The 22163-nt window shown below is 45.9% G+C and overlaps 1 protein-coding gene across 1 annotated transcript in view; it reads right to left on the bottom strand.

Annotated features, from left to right (window-relative positions):
• Window positions 1–22163, bottom strand: part of zfpm2a (zinc finger protein, FOG family member 2a) — a 111422-nt gene that overhangs the window by 47086 nt on the left and 42173 nt on the right. The window contains exon 4 of the mRNA XM_079275107.1: window positions 14899–15026. Within this exon, the coding sequence (XP_079131233.1) occupies window positions 14899–15026 (128 nt within the window). The remainder of the gene's footprint in view (window positions 1–14898; window positions 15027–22163) is intronic.

Here is a 22163-nt window from a genome sequence, read left to right as displayed (position 1 = left end):
GCTGATGGCACAGCCGGACTGACTTCAGAAAGGAGCTAACCTGTAATAGCCTCTGTGGCTGCGCTGATTAAATGTTGCCATAGATGAAAGACCTGCCATCACCGCAATAAATTAACCAATCACACAAATCCCAAGTCGCTACTAATCCCTCCTTGATACCATGATCCTCTGATCAGCTGAAGGAGGTGAAGAAGAAAGTGGCTTGTGACACTCAGCCTTCCTCTAACTCCCTGCTTCCCTGTGTAAACAACAAGCTAATGATATCGCCGCTGACCATTTCACCACCACTGGCTACTCTTAACCCGCTTCATGCTCAGGGCAGGTGAAATCGATACAAACCTTGGTGGGAATGATTATTTCCCCCATGGCTTTTTTTTCTTCTTCCCCTCCCTCCACCAAGGTCACTGCCTGGCACTGTATCCATCTTGATCCCACAGCTGCAGGATTTAGACAACTGAGAGATCAAACCCGCTCCGTCTGAATATCTCGACACATTCATTGGCTTCACACGCCGTGCTTTCTACACCCACTCGGTGTCAAGTACTGCCATTTTAAAAAATAAAGCAAAAACACCAGGCAAATAATGCCATTAACATCTCTCGGATGAAGAATAAAACGCTTTATCAATTCTTAATTTGACTTGAATCCCTGATAGATATACATGAAACATATTAACGCAATGCAACTTAACGCGATGTCCAAAATCGATCATAGTTTCACGGTGCGACCGTCTCCAACAAAATGACACTTCCATACAGATGAAATAAACTTCAAGACTTAAACTCAAACTGCACTCTCCATTACGTTTCGAGGTAAACGTATTTTCTCCTGGATTACGGTCGCAGTGACGAACAGTTTGAAATGCGTGGTTATTGCTGTAAATTGTAACAAAACTAAAAAAATAACACTGCAAAACTGCTTGGTTAGATTGAGCCAAATAAATCATGTTTTGGATTAAAACAAAACCAAAGAATAACGCAACAAAAATGCTTGACTTGACATGGGACAACGACAGTCTCCTGGGTTGAAAAACATGAGCCTTCCTCCTCCCTCTGCGGACTTCTGTAGACTCATCTTAAACTTGTTTTAAAGCAAACATAATCCACGAGAAAATAGGTTTCCCCTCGAATCGTAATTCACAAGTTGTGTTGCATGGGAATGTCATTTTCAGGAGCGCCATGTCCTTTTTCAGAGGCTACTAGCAGCATAATAAAAAAAGCAAGCTTATGTATGGTTTATGTCAAGTTTATATATTCTCTGTTTCTAACATGGGAGGGAGGATAAAGGATTTGTACCTGTTCTACCAGTCAGTTTACAGCAGACAGCACACTCACACCTTGATAACGTCCATTGCAATTAGTTGTTCACTGCGATGAAACAAATTGCATGTGGTCAACTGGAAATTTCATTAAGGGCAGAGATTTTCCTCGAGCCCTCGTTATCGCTCTGCGTATTAATATTTTCTTAGCCTCAAGGATGGATGGGTTGCAAGGGTCTTTATTTATTTTTTTGTTGAGTAAAAAACACAGTCTGTGTTCTCCCACCGCTGTATCCATGCCGGGTGAACAGGAAGCTGTGCATAGTGCTTAGTTAGGGCTGCTGCATGTTTTCTCCATTGCATTCTAAAAAAAGAGTCTCCGTCAACATCCTACATAAGGTGAGAAATACCGCCATTCCTCAAGTCTGCCTTTGTGTCATTCCCTCCTTCTTCTAAATGGCCGTGGTTACATCTGCCAAAATGAAAAGATACCCACAAACGGCTTTCATGCTGTCCCCCCACCCCCCTCCTCCTCTCTCCCTCTCTCTCTAAGGCTATAGCATCTGCTATGGGGAGACTAAATAACAGAAATATGCAGGAATTGCACACTAATTCCCTTTAGAGATAGATCTTGGCTGGTGCCCTGTCATAAATCAGAGAATTCCGATATGAAATGAGGCAAGCTGCTCTAATCATTTCTGCATTTCAAATTGGATCACTGGCTCAATCGCTTGGCTTTTAAACTGCTTGCCTAAGAGCAAATGTGAGGTGGGAGATAATTCAGCTGAAATCTCTGCCTGCTCTGTGCGGCAGTTAGTTTACTGCTTGAGTGCAAGAGAATGCCTTTTTTTCTCTTCATCCCCTTCTTCGTCTTCTGCTTTCTCCCGTAGCCCATCTTTCTCTTTTCAACTTTGTTAAATTGACTTTTCATTTTCAAAATCGATTAAATTGAGAGAGTCACTGCTGTTCCCCCGGAATCTTTAAAGGGACACCCATCACTGTGCGCATGTGCCTTTATTTGTCTACCGCTATCATTGGCGGTGCTTTGGGGAATAAATATTTCCTCATTTAAATCACCTTTTATCCTGCTGACTGGACTGTAAGCATCAAAGTCCATGTGCTGCATTAGCTGTTGCTTATTTCCCTCCATTGAAATGCCCACACTGCTTGTATTCATATTGACTGTGGGCGGCACTGCATGATGGCCGACCTGCTCTGTTGCTGGTTCAAGACATAACAGAGCGGTTATGAGGCCGACGGCTGATTGGCTGCTCTGGATGCTGATTAGGTAGCGATGCTGAATTATTAGCAGCACATCTAGAAATGATTTTCTCATGTTATTTTTGAAAGTGAATCTTGCTAAATCAGGGAGGGGGAGAGAGGAGAATGGAGATTCAGACGGAGGGGGCTCTCTATCCTCTGTACTCCATTCTTCGAGACCTTCGGGCGCTTTGAGGTGCTCCAACTCTAAAGCCAAACAGTTTAGAGTAAGCTGTACCTGCCCTGAAGACAAGCAACCCCTTTCTGCACCCCTGCCTCCTTTCCTTTCCTATGAATTATTTTTGCTGTTATTTTCCTTTTCCAGTCATTCCCTTTGCTTTTGATATGCTTCCCTTTACTTCCTCTTGTTTCCTTCCTTTCCTCATTTTATCTCCTATCCTCTCTCATCTCTCCTTTCCTTTCTCTTTTCCGTTTCATCCTTTTGCTTTTCCTATGCTCTCTTCGCCTTTCCTTTCCTCATCATCTCCTATCCTCTATCATCTCTCCTTTCCTCCCCCATTTTTTTGCTATTCCATTCCTTTTGTCTCCTCGTCTTTCCTTTCCTCCTCATCTCCTACCCTCTCTCATCTCTCCTTTCTTTCCATTTCTCTCCTTTCCTGTCATTTCCTATTCGTCCTTTTGCTAATCCTTTCTTTTCCTTTCCTCCTCTCATCTCCTATCCTCTCTCATCTCTCCTTTCCTTTCCTCTCTCTCTCTTTTCCTTTCATTTCTTATTTTGCTATTTCTTTCCTTTCCTCGCCTTGTCTTTCCTTTCCTCCTCATCTCCTATCATCGCTCCTCTCTCCTGTCATTTCCTGTCCCTCTCTTTATTTCCTATCTGTTCCTCTCCTCTCCTCTCATCCCTCGTGTCCTTTCCTTTAATATTTGTACACACCGCTCTCTACTGATCCAGTCCAAACTTATTTTCCCTCCCCAGCCCTTCAGCATCATTCAACAATGTCCCCAACTTTCTTTGTCGTGGAGGATGTTTAATTCAACTTCACGAGTAAACGCGCGTGTACTTCTGTAACTATGTATAATGCGTATGTCCCGAGAACTATTTGAAGTTGTAAACAAGAGAAAGCTGAATTTGTAATGCATGCGCTCCAGGAGTTAATCATATCTCGGAGGTATGAGCACACACACACATGTACTTCTAGTGTTTGGCTTTGGTCAGGGGACAGAACAGCCCCGTCGCTTCACTACTCACTGTTTGAATTACTCGAAATTTTCCATTTGAATTCAATTGGGAAGGACTTGTTTGATCTCTTGCATGTAAGCTGGGGCTGACTCCCCGAGCGGCGAGAAGCTGTGTGAGGGAACATAATAGGGGAACCCGGAGCCAGTAATGTTCACCTGTATGGATATTACCGTGGCCCCTGGGGGTCAAGGTGGTGGGTGGTGTATTCTCCGGACAGAACCGCTTGCTCTCTTTCGGGAATAAACATGCGGATGGGTGGGGGGGGGGGGGGGGGGGATTTCTTCAAAAAGGAAAAAAAGGAACCCAGGAGTCAATCAGTCAATGGGGTCACAACAAATCCCTCCTCTCATAACCACACGCGGAAGACTAGGATCAGTCAGAGGCAGCAAATAAAGACAAACAATAAAATAGTAGGCATGATGCTTGAATAAAGCCCCTGACTTTAGATAAACCCCTGTGGCCCCCTCTAGGTCTTGGATTTTAATATTCTTTTGAACTCCCCTCTCTCCTCTGGTGGAGTTTCAAGATGCATTAGAATAGCTTCTGTATGTGATTTTATATTTCAGGAGACTCTCTCAAGTCTGCGCATTGGGAAGTGGAGCTCTACCCGTATCAAAGTGCACAGACTCAAAATTATAATAACCAACAAATTAATAAAAATTACAATTTGAGTCAATGAACAAAGTGAGGAAACATGTCCCTTTGTTCTAACGACTAACAAACCCCACCAAAGGTATGTTTGATTTGCATACCACCTGATCGTCGACATATTGCTGCAGTGCGCAATAGTTTGATCCCCGGGTGCACTTCAGATTGCATTTCTGGCTAAATCCGCCGCGAAAAAAGGCCGACAATATTTACACCAAGTTAAGTAAATAAGATAAAGATGGTGAACTTGGCCCTCGCTAAATGCATTAGACGTGAACTCTCTTATCAGAGTCCCTGCACGCTGACTGTTAAAAGATGGGTTTCTCGAGCTGGAAATGGTCTTTGTTACCCAATTAGTTTGCAGACGACCCTGCGGTATAATATTCCTTCTTTGACAGCCTCATACACATCCATCTAATGAGGTGCTGCCGGACCACCAGTGAGCGAATGAACACTGTCCAGACCTTCATCTCCTCCAGCACCTATCAGCTTTCTTATCATCAATGCGAACCTTTATCGTTTTTTGTCAGAGGACTTTCTGCTCGGTTTTTCATACGGAGACGTTTTGAGGACACGTTGCTGGTGTAGACGATGCTGGTGTAGACGATGCTGGTGTAGACGATGCTGGTGTAGACGATGCTGGTGTAGACGATGCTTGAGTAGACGATGCTGGTGTAGACGATGCTGGAGTAGACGATGCTGGTGTAGACGATGCTTGAGTAGACGATGCTTGAGTAGACGATGCTGGTGTAGACGATGCTTGTGTAGACGATGCTTGTGTAGACGATGCTGGTGTAGACGATGCTGGTGTAGACGATGCTGGTGTAGACGATGCTTGTGTAGACGATGCTTGTGTAGACGATGCTTGAGTAGACGATGCTTGAGTAGACGATGCTGGTGTAGACGATGCTGGTGTAGACGATGCTGGTGTAGACGATGCTGGTGTAGACGATGCTTGTGTAGACGATGCTTGAGTAGACGATGCTGGTGTAGACGATGCTTGTGTAGACGATGCTGGTGTAGACGATGCTTGTGTAGACGATGCTTGAGTAGACGATGCTGGTGTAGACGATGCTAGTGTAGACGATGCTGGTGTAGACGATGCTGGTGTAGACGATGCTGGTGTAGACGATGCTGGTGTAGACGATGCTGGTGTAGACGATGCTTGAGTAGACGATGCTGGTGTAGACGATGCTGGTGTAGACGATGCTGGTGTAGACGATGCTGGTGTAGACGATGCTGGTGTAGACGATGCTGGAGTAGACGATGCTGGTGTAGACGATGCTGGTGTAGACGATGCTGGTGTAGACGATGCTGGTGTAGACGATGCTGGTGTAGACGATGCTTGTGTAGACGATGCTGGTGTAGACGATGCTGGTGTAGACGATGCTGGTGTAGACGATGCTGGTGTAGACGATGCTGGTGTAGACGATGCTTGTGTAGACGATGCTGGTGTAGACGATGCTTGTGTAGACGATGCTTGTGTAGACGATTTCGGGTAGGTTTTAAAGTCTCATGCTCACTTTCCAACCAGCGGCAAAACACGGAGAACTGCAACTTTACATTTCTACAATCTGAGCTAATGGAGAGGGATGGGTCATCCACCTTTGTCCTGGAAGTACCAAGAAGACTATCGTGGGTGGAGGGGGACTTGCAAATGCAAACAATCAGGGATTATCTGCACCACTTTTCAAGAAAGTTGTTTCAACATATCACAAGTGCAGCCATAACAGTGACAGATGGCAAAGCAGCTGGCACCACTCAACTTTGTTTCACTTTTCTTGCCTCTTCCTCCTCCTCCTCCTCCTCTTGCGCCTTTGCTGCAACAGCGCTCCGCCGTGTATTGGAAGTGTTGGATAGTCCTTCATTTGGGAAGACATATTGCATTCTGAGCTCCACTATTGTTGCCTGTACGGTCTGAAACCCAGCTTTGCTTGTTTCCTTGTTTCCGGTACATCGCAGCTAAAGAAGCTGATTCACGAGACTCTAGAGATAAGTGTGTAAGCGATAGCGTGTGACGTAGGTGTTTGTGCGACCCCGAACTTAACTGCCGTTCAGCAATGTCAATGCTCTCATCAAGCTGTTTGCACGAGGTTTATGACTTACACGAAACATAAGCATGCAGACGCTGCATTTCCTCAGTGTGACAAGTTTGCAATGCAGACTGTGTCTCTCCCTGATGGGCTACTGGCAGACAGCAAACACCCAGAGGGTTGTGTGTGAGTGTGAAGGGGGGGGGGGGGGACCCAGCTCACCCTCCTCAAGCCCCCCCTTAGGACCTGGAGCCTCACTGTGGGGCTTTCAGCCGTCACTGGTCTTGCTCTGCTGCAGGAAGACAGCAGCCTGTCTATCTATTAACAGTAGAACGGTCACATCTTCGCCGTCTGTGAGGATGGAGCCATTCATGTCATTACAGCGACATGAGCGATGTTTCCTTAGTGTGAAATCTGCACAATAACGCACGCTCATCTTATCTAGAATCTACCTGCTACACAGAGAGCGGCAGAGAATAGAGAAATGACTGGATGAGAGCATCTTTAGCTTTTCTCGATGATCTCCAGAATTGAAAATACAATAAAATGGATGTTCGAGAATGTTCGCAACCTGCATTTTACCTGCATTTTCACAATGAAACGTTTGTGTGCAACCAAATCAGATTTGCAGCACAAGACATTGCTTTACAGCACAAAACAGGAAGTGGTGGAAGACGTATTCAGATCCTTTACTTGAGTAAAAGTAACAATAAACAACAAGTTACAGTCCGGCATTCAAAATCCCGCCATATAGAAGTAATATCAGTGAGTGTCAAAGTAAAAGTACACGTTCTGCAGTGTTTTATTGTAATATATATTACACCATAAGGTCCAAGTTTAATCTGTTAAATGATTGTATTTTCAAGGTTCATAATTAGTTTTTAATCTGTAAAGTGACCGGTAACTAGAGCTGTCTGATGAATGTAGTGATATATAGTGTTGCGATATTCCCCTCTGAAATGAGCTGAAGTATGAAGTAACATAAATGTTTGGAATTTGGTGAAAGCAGCAGTGCTGGAGGAGTGAAAGGACATAAAAAAAAAAAGAATTTTCAGCATTTTTTAACGTCAACGTGTTTATCTTGGTATAAAGTACCGCCTCTATCGCTCCCACCCGAGCATCAGTACCATTTGCTGTAACCACTGGAAGAAAATAATGTCGATATGAATGCAACACTGCGAGCGCTGAATTGCGCTGCAGATGGTCCCCATCTTTATATTTGTGTTGATCACTGCTGATCACTGCATCCTTGGCGTGTTTGAGGAAAACCAAGCAGCCAACTCGGCGAGCACGAAGCAAATCAGTGAGTCCTGCTCTGCTTATCGTCTGGGGGGGGGGGGGGGGGGGGGGGGGGACCTGCCATATCAGTTTGGGTGTAGTTGTGTTGTGGTGTAAGGGTGAAATGTCAGGTTCACTTGTAGATCAAGTCAACCATGCATTATCTCTCAAACAGTGGAGCTCCGCCGTGGCCGTACAGCTGCCTGACTGTGGCGACTGACTGAGTGCTTCACGGCTGAACACAAGGAGCGGTGACTTCCAGCCATGCACGCAGTCACTCTGAAAGGGCAGGCTTGGGAAATAAATGTGTATAGCAATAAAAAAAACAAAAAACAGTGGTGGTGAGTTTTTTTCGCTACAACCTGCAAGCCATCTGCCTCCCAAACGGACATTAATGTTGATCTGCGTTTAACAAAGCCCACATTTAAAGGGCTGCGTCACCTTGATGTCCCCCCTCCCTTTTTAGTAACGCGGGAACATGAAAACCATCGATAGATGCCGTCGATAAATATATGGATGGGTTGGGGGGGGGGCAGCGCCAGATAATTACCATTTTACCCATCTGAAGAGACCCCAGCCCTGATATTGGTTTAAACCCAAGAAATAATTGATGCATGCAATCACAAATTGGTTCTCCGCCTAAAATTTGGGCCCATTATTTCATTAGACGGAGCCACATTCTTTGTGCCAAAATTATTTGTGTGTCCAACGCTAGAAATTCAAATCCTGTTAGTCCTGATAGTGTCTGGCATTTTTCAAAAAAAAAAAGAAAACCCGTATCAAAGACAGTGTGACTTACAGATAGAAAGCACGGGCCACCTTTAAATGCAGACATAAATCAAAATGTTAGTTGTTTTGTAGTTTAATGGTTTGTTTGTTTGTGTGCATGCATATTGCAGGATGTGTGTGTGTGTGTGTGTGTGTGTGTGTGTGTGTGTGTGTGTGTGTGTGTGTGTGTGTGTGTGTGTGTGTGTGTGTGTGTGTGTGTGTGTGTGTGTGATTTAGCAGAGGTCCTATCCTGGGGTGCCTTCTTGCATATGTAATTGGATGTTACTGTAAATAATTGCCTGGGCATGTGCCAGTGTGATGATGGTGATGATTTGTGTGTGTGTGTGTGCGTCGGCTCATGTGTGACTGTGTGCGTGTAGAACGTGTGTGCATGGTTCTGTATGCATGTCTGTGTGTGTGTGTGTGTGTGTTTGTGTGTGTGCGAGCGCATCTGCCCCATCCGTACTCCACTCTCAAGTCCCACTGATTCTCCTTTCCAGCCATGTTGAATCCTCTTTTCCTTATCAGCCGAGCCCAGGCCTGCATCAGGCTCTCCTTGCTATGACAGAGGCTACAACAATAGGCCTGCGATACCGCTGCTTAGCGCTGCGTTTCGGAGGGGAAACCTGCCACGGGCGCAGATTAACTACAACACACACACACACGCGCGCGCACATACACACACACACAAAATAGATTGCAGCCTCCAAAACAAAACATTTTTCAGAATGCCTCCTCTTGATTAATGAAGCAGTGACAAGAAGAAAAATATAATTTCTGAAACAGGAAAATCCGCCGCCACTTGTTAAAGTTTAGGGGTAGCTAACAATAAACATATTGGGAAGTGAGAGGGTGGGCAGAAGAAAAAAGGGGGGTGAGATAAATGACTTGAGTGATGGGCTGAATAATTTCTGGAGCATCTTTTTGGGAGGGGGGGGGAGAGTTGCACAGGCCCATATTCCTACCCTTGTACTAAATTACACAATAATCACACTCCATCGGCTGACATCCTCTGTCTCTCTCTCTCTCTCTCTCTCGCTCTCTCTCGCTCTGTCCCAGGTGAAAATTAGGACAGTATCTTGACATTTTTGCTATTCTGTAGTCTACAAGCTAAAGCTCTCTGTTCACAGCCCCAAAAAACACAGCATGTGCTCGCACACGCACCTCCCACAAACGTACAGCACTACCCAAAACAAACACACACACACACACACACAAATACCCCAGACGCATTGTGCACATGTGCGAGCACACGGGCGTTTAATGGCTCTGCTCTCATGCGACACCAGTAGATTCAAAATAACTTGTGAAGGCTTCATTTTGTATCATAAGCGATTCAAAAACGACAGACAAAAATGTAACAGATGTGAAAAATATCCCACCCACTACAAATACATGTCTGCAATCGCAAACACATACCTATGATTGTGATGACTTTCATTCAAGAGTAAAGTCTTGATATCTCGTCAACACTAAATTGATTATTATACATTATAGCCTATAGTGCTTAGTGACTCTTATGCCCTCGCAACCTTCCAATTCATTGCTTTTGTTTCTGGACCCGAGTACGGGATCATGAACCATATTCTCGTATAAGCGCTAACACAACAAATGTATACTGCATAAAGATGAAGGACAAGATAAAAGCCGATAGATCTTGATCTGGAATCACGCGAGCCTTATGCATTGCAATTACCATGTCATTTGCACTAAAAGGCCCTCAAAACACATGCAGACCAGAATTCTATTGAATCCAGACTCATTACAGTGCACCTTGACTAAGCCCCAGTAATTAGCATTGGTAAGGCATTGTACGAGAGGCGGCAACACCCTCATCAACACACGTTTACAACCGAGCTCTAAATCTGCTGCTCATTAATAGCTCTCCTCCCAATCAATTATTAACACCTACAATGGGAGCCAGGCTCACCGAGGCCAGGCCTCTCACTCCAGGCAAACCGGCGGGGCCGACCGTCTCCTCCCGGTTCTGTCCGGCGTAGGTAATTACCTCTTTTAAAAAGACACCTGCTACTCAATAGCTTCGACCCAGACTGTTAATTTAGCCCCGTCCGCCGCCGACATTTATGTCTGAGTGTCACTATTAATTTGCGTTAATTTGGGGGAGAGAGAGAGAGAGAGAGAGCGTGCGAGAGGAAGCCGGGGCGGAGGCGTTGTCGGCAGCCGGGCTGAATGTGCTCGTCGCTCACCTGCGCCGGGGCTCGGCTGTAATTGGAGTCTAATGGTCTGATTGATCAGTGAGAGAAGTGAGGGATGAGACGGCACTCTGGCAGCTCCATCAGTCAGACAGAGAGGAGAGGAGGCGGAGGAGGAAGAGGAGCGGGGCAGAGGAAGCAGCTGACGACAGCAGCACAGCGCCAACTCTTAGGGCGTTTTATTCTGTTGTTTTTATTGTCTTGCTGTTCTGCCTCTCTCGCCATAGAGCGCTCCAACCCGGGTCCCGCTCCTCAGTCTTCAGCTCAGACTCTGGTCTCTGTCTGTCAATCTAGTTAAGAGCCTTCTGTTGTGTCCCATTCAGGCTGCCTTACATCTCCTCATCGTCTTTAAAGATGTTACATGTGGAAACCAGTTCTGTATTTAGACTAAAAACATCTCAAATCGGTGTGTGATCTAAGAACGGCAAAGACCACAGTAAAGCCAGGCATATGTGCTGCCCTGATACAGCGCAATGTGATTGCGTTAACAGGTCTGCAACAGCAATAGCTATAACTCCAGTGCCTCACGCCAGACTGAGCCCCTGGGGTCTACAGACCTGCCACGGCCGACCCATCAGCTGTGAAATCTGCTTTCCTCTTTGATAAACGGTGGAGATGTGACCCTATCTCTGTCCTGCAGATGCCCAGATTTCCTGTCATGCTTTTTTCCCCCTCTGTTTTTTCCCTGCCTCCCCCCCTCTCATTCTCTTCTTTTTCAAGCTCTACACCTCTCTTGCCATGGCCTGTCTGGACAACCGCGCGTAATGCTCCATTCGCCGCTCTTTTCTCCGGCGTCATCCATCACTCCTGGGGCACGGCTACTGAGGCCTGTCGTCCACCGGCTGCAGCTCCCGTTCGCTACCTCAGGGGACCAGCAAACCTCGGCCACCTGCCTACATCAGACTCCGGGCCGGACCTACACGTGCTCCTAAGCGGCTCCTGCTCCAGTTTAATGCAAAAAAAAAAGCTGCTTAAGCTCACGAGATTTTTCATTATTTACTGTGAGCCACTTCAAGGAGACGTTACACTTTCAGCCGCTCTCCGGGCGCCGTGCCAAGGATCGAGAAACGGACCCGCGGCAAGCTCGACAAAAATAGCCTGACCTCTAAAAAATCGTATCTGAAATGATGCGTCTGGACGGAGGGAGTGAAATATGTTTGACTTCAGAGAGGGCATATCAATATCTCACCGCGCGGGTCATGGGCTTCATTCACGAGAGAGGTGCCACTCCTGCCATATACCTGGCCGCCTTCGGGTAATTCATTCACCTCGATAGTTTCGAGAAAAAAAATCTAAGCGAGTAAAAAGAGATTTAATAGTCTGTGGAGGTCACACTTCATAAGAATGACTGAGAGTGCCTCCTAGCTGAAGCAATGAGCCTTTATTTCTACCTCAGACACTTTCTGGCTGCCCTCTGACCCCACTCTGCAGCAATGGCCGCCCTGATCTGGCTTCTTCTTCTTCTTTGTCTGCTCACTTTTACATTTCTTCTTTCTACTTTCCTTCCCCCCTCTCCAGGTGAGGCATCAGGGTTTGTTCCACATCTTGATGCGTCCGTGTTGGAAGGTTTGCCCAACTCCCTCGCCTCCCACTGAAATAACTTGAGATAAACGCAGCACACACATTACGGATGTTGCCAACAGCTGCATGTTTTAACAAGGCAACAGCTCAATAATCATTTAAAAACAAAAAAAACCTACGCTACTGTAAATGAGATGATTCCCTGGTGACGTGCCTGAATACGAGGGATCGGCTGATATTTTTCTGGCTCGTTCTGCATCCAAGAAACAAAGTGAAAAGTTACACTGAACCCTGAAAGGAGGCTCAGTAAAACAAAACATGCCAGTGGGGTTGACCTAGCCTTTAATGAGAGACAGTGAGAAGCTGCTAACAGCCAGTACCCCGTTGGAGAGATGAAACTTAAAAGAGGAGGAGGGCAAGCGGCAAAGCACTGAGAGGGCCCCCCGGGAGAATAGACACACATGAGATCCTTAAAGGCAATATGCCAAAGCGTCTTCCTTGGCTTTTAATTGCGAGGGAGGTTTGGCATATTCTGTAACCCCTCCACAGCCTATTACAGGTGATGACCAGCACCTGCTCGCTTAAAACAAAAAAAATAAGAAAACCTGAGGAGGATCTGGATGAATTCCTCGGAGGGCAGTTAGTTAAGAACGTATCACTCTAGCCAAGAGCAACAATCAGCGTATGCAGCTAAGTCAGCCGGGTGTCTACGAAAAGCACCCGAGCAACAAAAAGATTCTCTAAAGATAATTTCCGCGTGAGTCAGCGGGGTCATTTGATGGTTGAAGGGTCGGTATCGGACGCCTTTCAGGGAAATTCATGGAGAGATTGCTGGAGAAGTATACAGAGTGTGTTACTTTGGGAGGCGACTTGAGGTGTTGCTCTGTCAAATCACTTTTCCGCCCAAGGATAACTGGCTTTACCCTGAGAGAAGCCATATTTCATGGCTATAATACGGCCCGGGTTATACAAAGCCACTGATGACTTCAAAACTGCGAGGGGAGCTTAGAAAACAGTTGAAAAAGCTGCTCCGAAAAAGAGTTTAAGGAAGAAAAATGTTGGTGTGGGGGGGGGGGGGGGGGCCTCTGAGTCCAAAAAAATCCTCACGGACTTTTCCTTATGTTCCTTAACAGGATGAATGTTAGCTTGGTTACCATTTTAATAGGAATTTCTTAATTAATCCAAATGCAGAATGGAATCTGAAACCCGTGGAGGGGCTCGTCACTCCGCCGGAGCAGCGGGTCAACACCAGCCTCTTTGAAACAAGAGACATCAAGGCTGCTGTGTGCAGGGTAACATAAAAAATAATGGATTGTGACTTCATTCAGTTGAAGCCTGGATGGAGCTCAGAATCCACCAATTAAAGCGTTTTGTCATGAAATATGCAGATTAAGTGGTTGAAATGGATGCACTTCAAAGGGGGCCAGTTGGGTCCCAGGAGAGCCACCTCAACGGGTTTGAATGTCACGGGAATTGCCATTAATACGGTCTTTAGATGTACAGTAGGACAATTGTGTTCCCATGGCTGCCACAGGCAAAGATCGACCAAATAAATGAATTTAATCATCCCTTTAGTCCAACAAACTGTTTTTAATTAGACATACTTTATAAACGGTGACTTGTGGCTCACTAACGGTTAATAAATTAATTATTATTCTTTCATATTTTGAAGCAAGTCAATAATAAAGACATCATTTGGGCTCTCGGTTCGTGAAAGTGGGTCTTCTACTGTGGCATGACCTGCTTTGTCTTTTTACTCATCACCCCACCAATGGACAGTTTGACCTTTTCCAGAGGATCCAATTATAACACCTTGTAAAGTATGCCTCATTATGCACCTTCCAATAAAACCCCACTGAGTTTGGTATGTTGCACTCAACCCAGGACTGTCTAGCCAAGGTAAAAAAAAAACTGGATGGCAAACAACTTTCTTCAGCTGAATTCTGTACAAGACGGACATTCTTCTTATTGGCCTAACAGGCGTTGACGCTAAAATCTGCCACACATGACTTCATTTTGTCTGGTCCTGATTATTGCGTTGGCTCCTTTCACTCGCTTTCATTTAGATTTGTAGGATTTTAACCTCGAACTACCAGATGGGATCACATCACAGCAGTTAGCTTCTTTACACTGCCTCTCTGTTCCTTGTAGGATTGACGTTCCTGCTAAAGTTTAGAGCATTGCATGACCAGCAAGCGACATTGCTTGAAGACCAAACAAGAGTAACCTGAGATCCTCTGGCAGTGACCTCTTGGCGTTGATCTGCTACTTTACTGTTAAGGGTTCTCTTCACGGGATTCAGAGCATTAATATAGCAGCAAACAACACGATCGAGTGGAGTAATGTCGACCTGAGCAGGGAAGGACGCCACTCTCCCCCTGTGTGTGTTTGTTTACGCTTGTGCTGTTAGCACTGTTAGCTTCTAGCCTCTGGCTCAGCCATGTCGAGAGCCAATATGGAGGCAATATATGCTCTGAATTCCGTATTAAGCACCTTTAAGGCCCCTACACTCTGGAATGATGTGCCTTGTGATACGATTAGTTGAGCTGATTTCTTCTCAAATCACCCTGTATTTAGTACCTTCAGCTCCCTATTATCTTATCCAGTCACTTCCACTCATTGTGTTGTCAGCCTGTCTCGTTGTGGTTGGCTAATATTAAACAGTGGTTGCCCAAACATTCACAAATGATGCAGCAGTTGACTAGAACGAGGACATACCAGTGCAATGCTGTCAACGCTCATCTCGATCTTCCCCTCGAAGGGTCCCCATGTCGTCCCCACGGGGAGCTGCTGCCGGGTGTGGATACGACGCTCGCCGTCTTTATTAAGGAAGCCATCCAGCTCTCCTAAAAGAAAGAAAGAAACACACGCCAGAACCCAAAGCAGTCAGCCATCTATGCAGCTCATCAAGTTCCACATCAAATCACAGTGACATTCATTCAGTTGTCCTCTCCCCTCAAACCTACATCACATTATTGCCTCAGAGCCCCGCTGGTAAACAGCGAAGGTTAAAGCCAAGCTTTTTTTTTTTTTTTTTTTCATAATGGATAAGCAAATCAAGCGAGCATCCATCTGATGGTGTTCCTCAGACATATGGCGCGCTAACCTTTCTTGAAAGGTGTCTTGTGTTGAGATAATCTCTGTGAGACAGTGCAGGCTCGCTGGCTGGCGAGAGCGGCCAGTGGCAGGCCTATTTCTGTTGCTCCGGGAAGACTGGGCCCTTGTTAGTGCTGTGCAGATCTCCAGTTAATTAACAGTGAAACCGGATAGCGCTGTTAGAACTACCGGTGCTCACCTCCCTGTCACCCCCCCCCCCCCCCCGACTATCTTATCTCTTAGATTCAGTGTACTTTTTCGGGATGGTGATTAATCAAATAGTTATGATAAACCCCATGGCAGGCCGTGACATAGTTTACCAGAGAGGATGTTTCCCTGTGTCTCTGTGTGTGTGTGTGTGTGTACATGGGAGAGTTCTCAACTGTACATTTCCGACCGGTTGCCTTGACAACCCGGAGAGGTCTTGTTAGAGGAAGTGTGATGATTCAGACATCTGTAGCGACAACTTCTGTCTGATTTTATGAACTTTCTAGACTAAAGAAGTTCCACCAACTCAAACAAAAGGACATTTGTATCAGGACAGAGTGGTGTTTTAGGCTTTTTTTGATCATTGGAATGATCTTTGAGAGGCCAGAGATCCGGGGTCAGCTGCCATCATTATTCTGAGACCCTCCAAAGGAAGGACTGACTCTCTAGCAGGAAGCCAACCCAACAACTATATATTATCTAGCAAATAATCCTGATGTATTATTATGCAAACAAACTCTACACGAGTTGTTAACATTGGGTCTCTTTAACCTATTTGTTCACACGTGTGGCTAATAGGTATTCAGGGCATTCTGAATGGGCTGAAGTGATCGCTGAACTTTTCTGATGCGTTCGCCGTATAATGACCTATTCAGCCCTGTTCCACTGTGTAAATATCAGCCGTGTATCTGCGGGCGCGCCATTGTGCCCGTCTGTTGTGCTCATATGGAAATGTTAGCTTATGCGCTGCTTTGCATGCATAAACACGATCGCTTGGCGTTCCTACCCGCTGCAAATGACGCCCTTGCTGATCATATACTCATCGGTGCTGGTCACTCTGCTGAAGCTAAATGTCACCCATGATAAAAATTCACCTGTTTGACCAAATCTTTGTCAAAGGTAGATAAAAAAAAAGAAGATATCTCTGCAACACCAACACACGGTCTAAACACGGAGTCGCATTCGAGAGAAACCGCAGGCGCAGTTTTGGAATTGGCCCATGAGTAAGATCATCTGGATGGCGTTATCTCGCTCTTTCTTTCCACTCCGTCTCCCCTCCAGTGTTCCTGCTGTTGCATGCTGTCTTTCTCGGTGCTGCAGTGGAAGGTGGGTAAGCTCATTACAGAGAAATAATTAAACATCGGTGCACAGCTGGTCGTCATCACGGAGAGCAACAGCCACTGCTTGATGCATTCTGTTTGTCCTCAGATAAGACCCACGGCCTTTAACCGCTTGGATGCGAGTTCCTGTTTAGCCCCGCTTGACAAACGGCAGCAGCCATTCCCCGAGCCAACGATTCTGATTCCCTTTCCTTTACCCTTTCTTTCTTTCTTTTTTCCCAGGTGCTTGGAATGAAAAAGGGGGTACTGGGTATGGGTGCAAGAAGGGGAGATGGGGGGGGGGGGGGGGGGGGACAAGGGGGTATGATTCAATTTGTTCGGTTTGTGGTCCGCCATGTTTAGGTGCCAGTTGTGCGCATCTCACACCAAATGTTGCCTGAGGACCTTGGCTGCCAGATGGCTTGTCACATCTGTTGCAGAAACTGTTGGTAGATCTCCACAAAAACACCCCGTGGATGAATAATGACTTCCCTCCGTGTACTGTCTGTATGTCCTCTATATGAGCATTTACAGGTTTGGTGAAACATGTAAGAATAAACTGGTAGTTCTGTTACCAACCGGGATACTGACAAGGCTGCAAAAAAACCTTGATGTCATGGTGATAATACCTCTTACAAGCACCCCAAAATCCCAACTCGATCACTAATGCATTTTGTACAAATACAGAAGTGTTCAGTCCGTCGAACAAGTGGAGAGCTCAAGATGGGCTATGAGGAGATGTAACGAACCCAGCGCCTGTGTTCCATCGTCAACAATTCCTCACAAAACGAAGCTCCTGATGCGGCCAGCGAGCTGTACCCCCTCCACCAAAAATCCGAACCAAAGCCCTTTCCGCCACCTTCACCCTATGCACCCCACCCCCACCCACCCCCTGTGCCCCACCCCTCCCTCGATAAGATCATCATCTGTCGCTAGACTCTAGGGTCTGTTCCTGCACTCCACAGATACTTGGCAGACCAATGAATGTCCCTTTGTGTGTGGAGATCCTCCTCAGATAGCACCCAAGATGCTCCACGCTGGCACCTGTTTGTTTTTTAAAATGTGTGTCCTGTCTTTCTTTTCTGTTATGGTGTGGAGGGACAGGAGAGCTCATCTCTCGCCTTCAATGGCATACGACTGAATGCTAATGAGTTTCTCAGTGGCAGGGTGCCAGCCTGGGTATGATTTAAGAATAAATGCGTATGGACTGTTGACAGACAGCTCAACTACCACGTTCTACACTTAAATAATATTATTAGATAGAATTAAACACTCCTTGACATAACCTTAACATGCAGTTTCCCCCTTTTATTTCCCATTAAGGTTGGAAAAACAGGTCTCTCAAAGCTATGACGTTTATGCTCATTGGTATATCCAAAGATATACTCGCACCATAAAATCCAATAGGAAAAGTTCTATACAGATGATAATTTAATTGTATTTCCCCAGAAGTTTGATATATTTTGGGAACATATTTGGTCGCTTTAGAAATATTGGAATCTCCACCAAACAAAGTTCTGTCGATTTTAACAAAAATAAAGGACACTTGATGAAGTAGTTTTGTAAGTGACATTTTTAAAGGTAAAAAAAACCACTACACTTTTATTTAGAATGCTATATTGTTGATTTAAGACTGGGACTGAAATACTCTTTACCTTATTTCTTGGGAAAGCAAGGATGGATTCATATTTCACTGTACGAATGGTTCTATTAACACACATGAAGTGAAAGCCTGAATCTTCTTAATACAATTTCTGGCCCGGAGTGAGGTCTCTGCGAATGGTCAGAGATGACAAATGACATCATCAACTTGCTGCCGCAGATTAACATTTGTTAAAGCAATGGGTCTGTTCGAGCCCTTTTCAACATGAATTTGACTTCTCTAACGAGTTCAAAGAACCAACTTCAAGGAAAAGAAATTGCCCGAGGTACAAAGAAAAAAAAAAAGCTTTTGGTTTACTTCACCTTTTCCCCCAGTTATCATGAGCATATTAACAGGGAGGGAGGATATTATTGGGAAACAAAGAACGACAACAGCAGAGACAAGTGGGGAAGATGTGTTTGAGCTTCAGAAGGCAGAGGATCCCTCTTGATAACGAGTACTACCTTTGAATCAAAGCATATAAATGTCTGCTGTTCAAAGTTCAATAACCTGTGCGTGGCAATTCACAGATGTCCCACTGAATCCCAGTCATCTCCACCGACAGGCCCGCAAGTGGGCTATAAATGAATATACCGCGAGAGAGGCATATGGGGTGAAATGGAATGTACGGTATCGGTTCAACAAAAGGTGCCACATCTTTAAAGCAGATATGTGATATGATATTTTACAGCTGAAGGAGAAATGTCACAGAGCTTTGATAAGAGAACGATGAACTTTCCCCCCATACCCAATCCGCTATTATCAGGTCCTGGTGAGCAAAATGCATCATTTATAACCCACAGCCCACACTATTATCTCTGAGAGAGGCGCTTGTTTTAAAACAAGGGCGGACCCCCACCACCGGCATCTCCTCGCCACCCTCCTCAGTCTCCTCCATCTCCCACAAACCCGCCCTAACCCGTCTGCTTCTGGCCCTGAACAGAGTTGACAACCACATGCGTTTGGTCACGTGAGAAGGGGGAGGGGTTGGGTGTGTGTGTGTGTGTGTGTGGGGGGGGGGGGGGGTTAGGCTTGTTTTCAGGCAGTAGAGGGTTTGGGGCTGAAAGAGTTAAACAGGGGATTAGGGCATTTTAGCTGTGACCCTCCACACAGGCTGAGCAGGAGGTTGGGGTGGGATTCAGTGGGGGGCTCCCTAGGATGGAGGACTCCCACCAGGGAGGGACCCAACAATACCTGCAAAGTATTGTTTTCAAGGACACAGGTGTTTCAGCCCCATCGCCAGACATTGGACGCTTCTGAACACTGATTATGTTCAATGCTAATGTTTTAAAAATGTGTGATTTCTACAATATCTCTGGATGGCAACAAAAAAGCAAAAGACATCTTTCTGTCCTTTTTAAGATAAGAGTACCACCCCTTTGCAGCTAGCTGCAGCTAGCAGCTGGTTAGCATAACAACTGGAAACAGCTAGCCTGGCCCTGCTTGAAGGTAACAAAATCATCTCTAAAGCTCACCAATTCACTTCTTATATCTCAAATTTATCTTATATCTCAAATTTATCAAAATGCATAAAAATGCTTTTATTTTTACAGTATCAAGAAGTAGTAGTAACGACCCTACAAAAATGGGGGATTGTTTTACACTTCAGATTTATACGGGTTAAACAAATAAAACATAACATGTTAATTAGTGAGCTTTAAAGGAGCTGGTTGGTGGATTATGTTCCATTTGGTCGGAGCTAGCTGTTTCCCCTCCTATTTGCAGTCGTTGTGCTAAGCTAACCTAACTGGCTGCTGGTTGTGGCCTTGTATTTAATGGCAGATAAGAGAGTGGTATCAATCTTCTCATCTAACTCTCTGCCGAAGAGCAAACACCTTCCTTTGATGAAAAGGCAGAACCTTATGTGCAGGTCTGCGAGGGGCCTGTGACAAGCTTACATGCCCACCCACCCCGACCTCCACACACTTACTTTCCACCTTGCTACATAGTCGGCACACTACTTCCTGCATTGGCACTGAGACTCTGGAGTAGACTCTGAAGCGTGGAATCGTCCACTATGGACATAATTCCGATGGGGCACCCAGGATCTTGCCATGCTCATGACCCTCTCTGAATTTGAAGTTAAGCTGCACTAACTCACACACAACAACTCGGTCCCGCGGTGCATTACCAACACCGACAGTTCGGTGTCATTGAACAATTGAAATACACCAGCCACGAAAGTGCTCCGCTTCATCACAGAAGCACGGCTGAGTTAGCAGCGGGGCTCGCTGTCAACAATCTCTGTGACATCCATCTTTGGAGAAGTGCTGCAATTTTCTATTGATAGCATGTAAAGGGAGACAGCGAAACCTAACGAATGACTGTCCTCGCGCCGAGATATCAGCGTATCAGCCGGCAACATCTAGAGGACACACGCCACTCCCGCTGGAATCTGATCATTTTTAAATGCTTTTCTTAAAATTTCAAAACCATCAAAAGGACATTACTCCACCTGAGGGTGTCAGGATGAATGAGTAATTGGCGGCATGTGCGTTGGGGACGCACGCATCTGAGACGGAGGGATGGATAACAGGGGCTACGACTGCAGCTGCAAGGAGGAAGTTGCTATTTTGTCTGTTCAGTTGTCATAAATAAATTGTGTAACACAAAGCGTGACAGGAAGTAGTTGGAAGGAAATACAGGTAGGAGATTGGTTTGAAAGATTTGTATGCGAGTGTGCTGTGAAACACCTAAACAGGCAACACAAGTAAACATTGCCACCTCCGAGTCTTGCGGTTAATTCAGGAAGAGACTATTTTTAAAGTGCTCCTGAATCTCCTCCCAAGTCAATTACCAGGCTGCAACTTCCCCTGGGTAACGGGGGAATTCTGTTTTTTTTTTTTCCTGGGTGACCTAGTTGTCTTTTGTGAGTAGGTTTTAGCCGGAGCAGTTTGACAGTCAACAGATAAGATGGATTAAGCTTCTTTTTTTTTCTTCTCTCTCATCCAGTTTTGATGTGAACAGCGTAAAAGCGGGTTAAATCGTTGAGTTTCAGGAGTATTTTTAAAATGCCTGGAGATAGCGCGATAGAGGTGCTAAACCTAAGACTTGGGACCCGGGAAGGTCAAGGTCGGCGCTTTGGAGAGCAGCTACCCGGGCGGCTGCCGGGGCCAGCTCTCGTCTCTCTCGGAACGCCGCGGCCCAGCCCACCTCTCATCGCTCCCAGAAAAGATACACGCAGGGAGTGAAACAAAATCCCGGCGAGAGCTCGACGGGCGCCATCAAAGAGCAGCGCACCCTTCGCCCTGTGTGGGTGCCTGTGTGTGGAAGAGGAGGGGGGGCTGTATTTGCGTGCATGTGTGAATGAGGTGTGTGTGTGTGTGACTGCCTGTGTGTACACTGTAAAATATCGCTCCCTCCATGAGCAACTAGCTCCATAATTATGTTTTTGATTATTTGCGAGCACTAAAATAAAACAGCAATTAATCTGTTGATGTAAGACAGAAAATAGAAGTGCGGCGCACATGCTTAACAACCCCGTCTGCGATTGCGACGTTGAAAGAAAACCGCGTTTTGGAGAATGGAGCCCCTCTCCACCTCCACCCCCTTCTCCCCGCCTCCACTCCCCCCCCCCCCCCCCCCCCCCCCAAAAAAACCTGATCTGAGGCGTGCTTAACATGCGCACAGGAGCTGACAGCCGTACAATCACGTGAGGCGGGCTCGGCCAATCACAGAGCCGTTTGAATTGTGTTTCTTAAGCCTTCGCGGTGATGAGGCCACTTGAGCACGAGAGAAAAAAGTTGAAGAGAAAATAACAATAGTCAAATCAGAGCGGGACACCGGGGTCGAACGCTGCTGGTTTATCGCATGTCACATCTAGCCCCTTGGCGGATAGGTTTTTTAATGCAAGGGGGGCTGGAGACGTTTTCTGAGGGGACACATTCAGAGACATTTTTGTAGACGTCTATTCCCCCCACTGCTCCTCATGTCGGTGA

The sequence above is a fragment of the Melanostigma gelatinosum genome (assembly GCF_949748355.1).
Source record: "Melanostigma gelatinosum genome assembly, chromosome: 9".
Classification (NCBI taxonomy): Eukaryota; Metazoa; Chordata; class Actinopteri; order Perciformes; family Zoarcidae; genus Melanostigma; species Melanostigma gelatinosum.
Note: the sequence above shows the minus strand (reverse complement) of the source record. Positions and strands in the feature narration are given on the sequence as shown.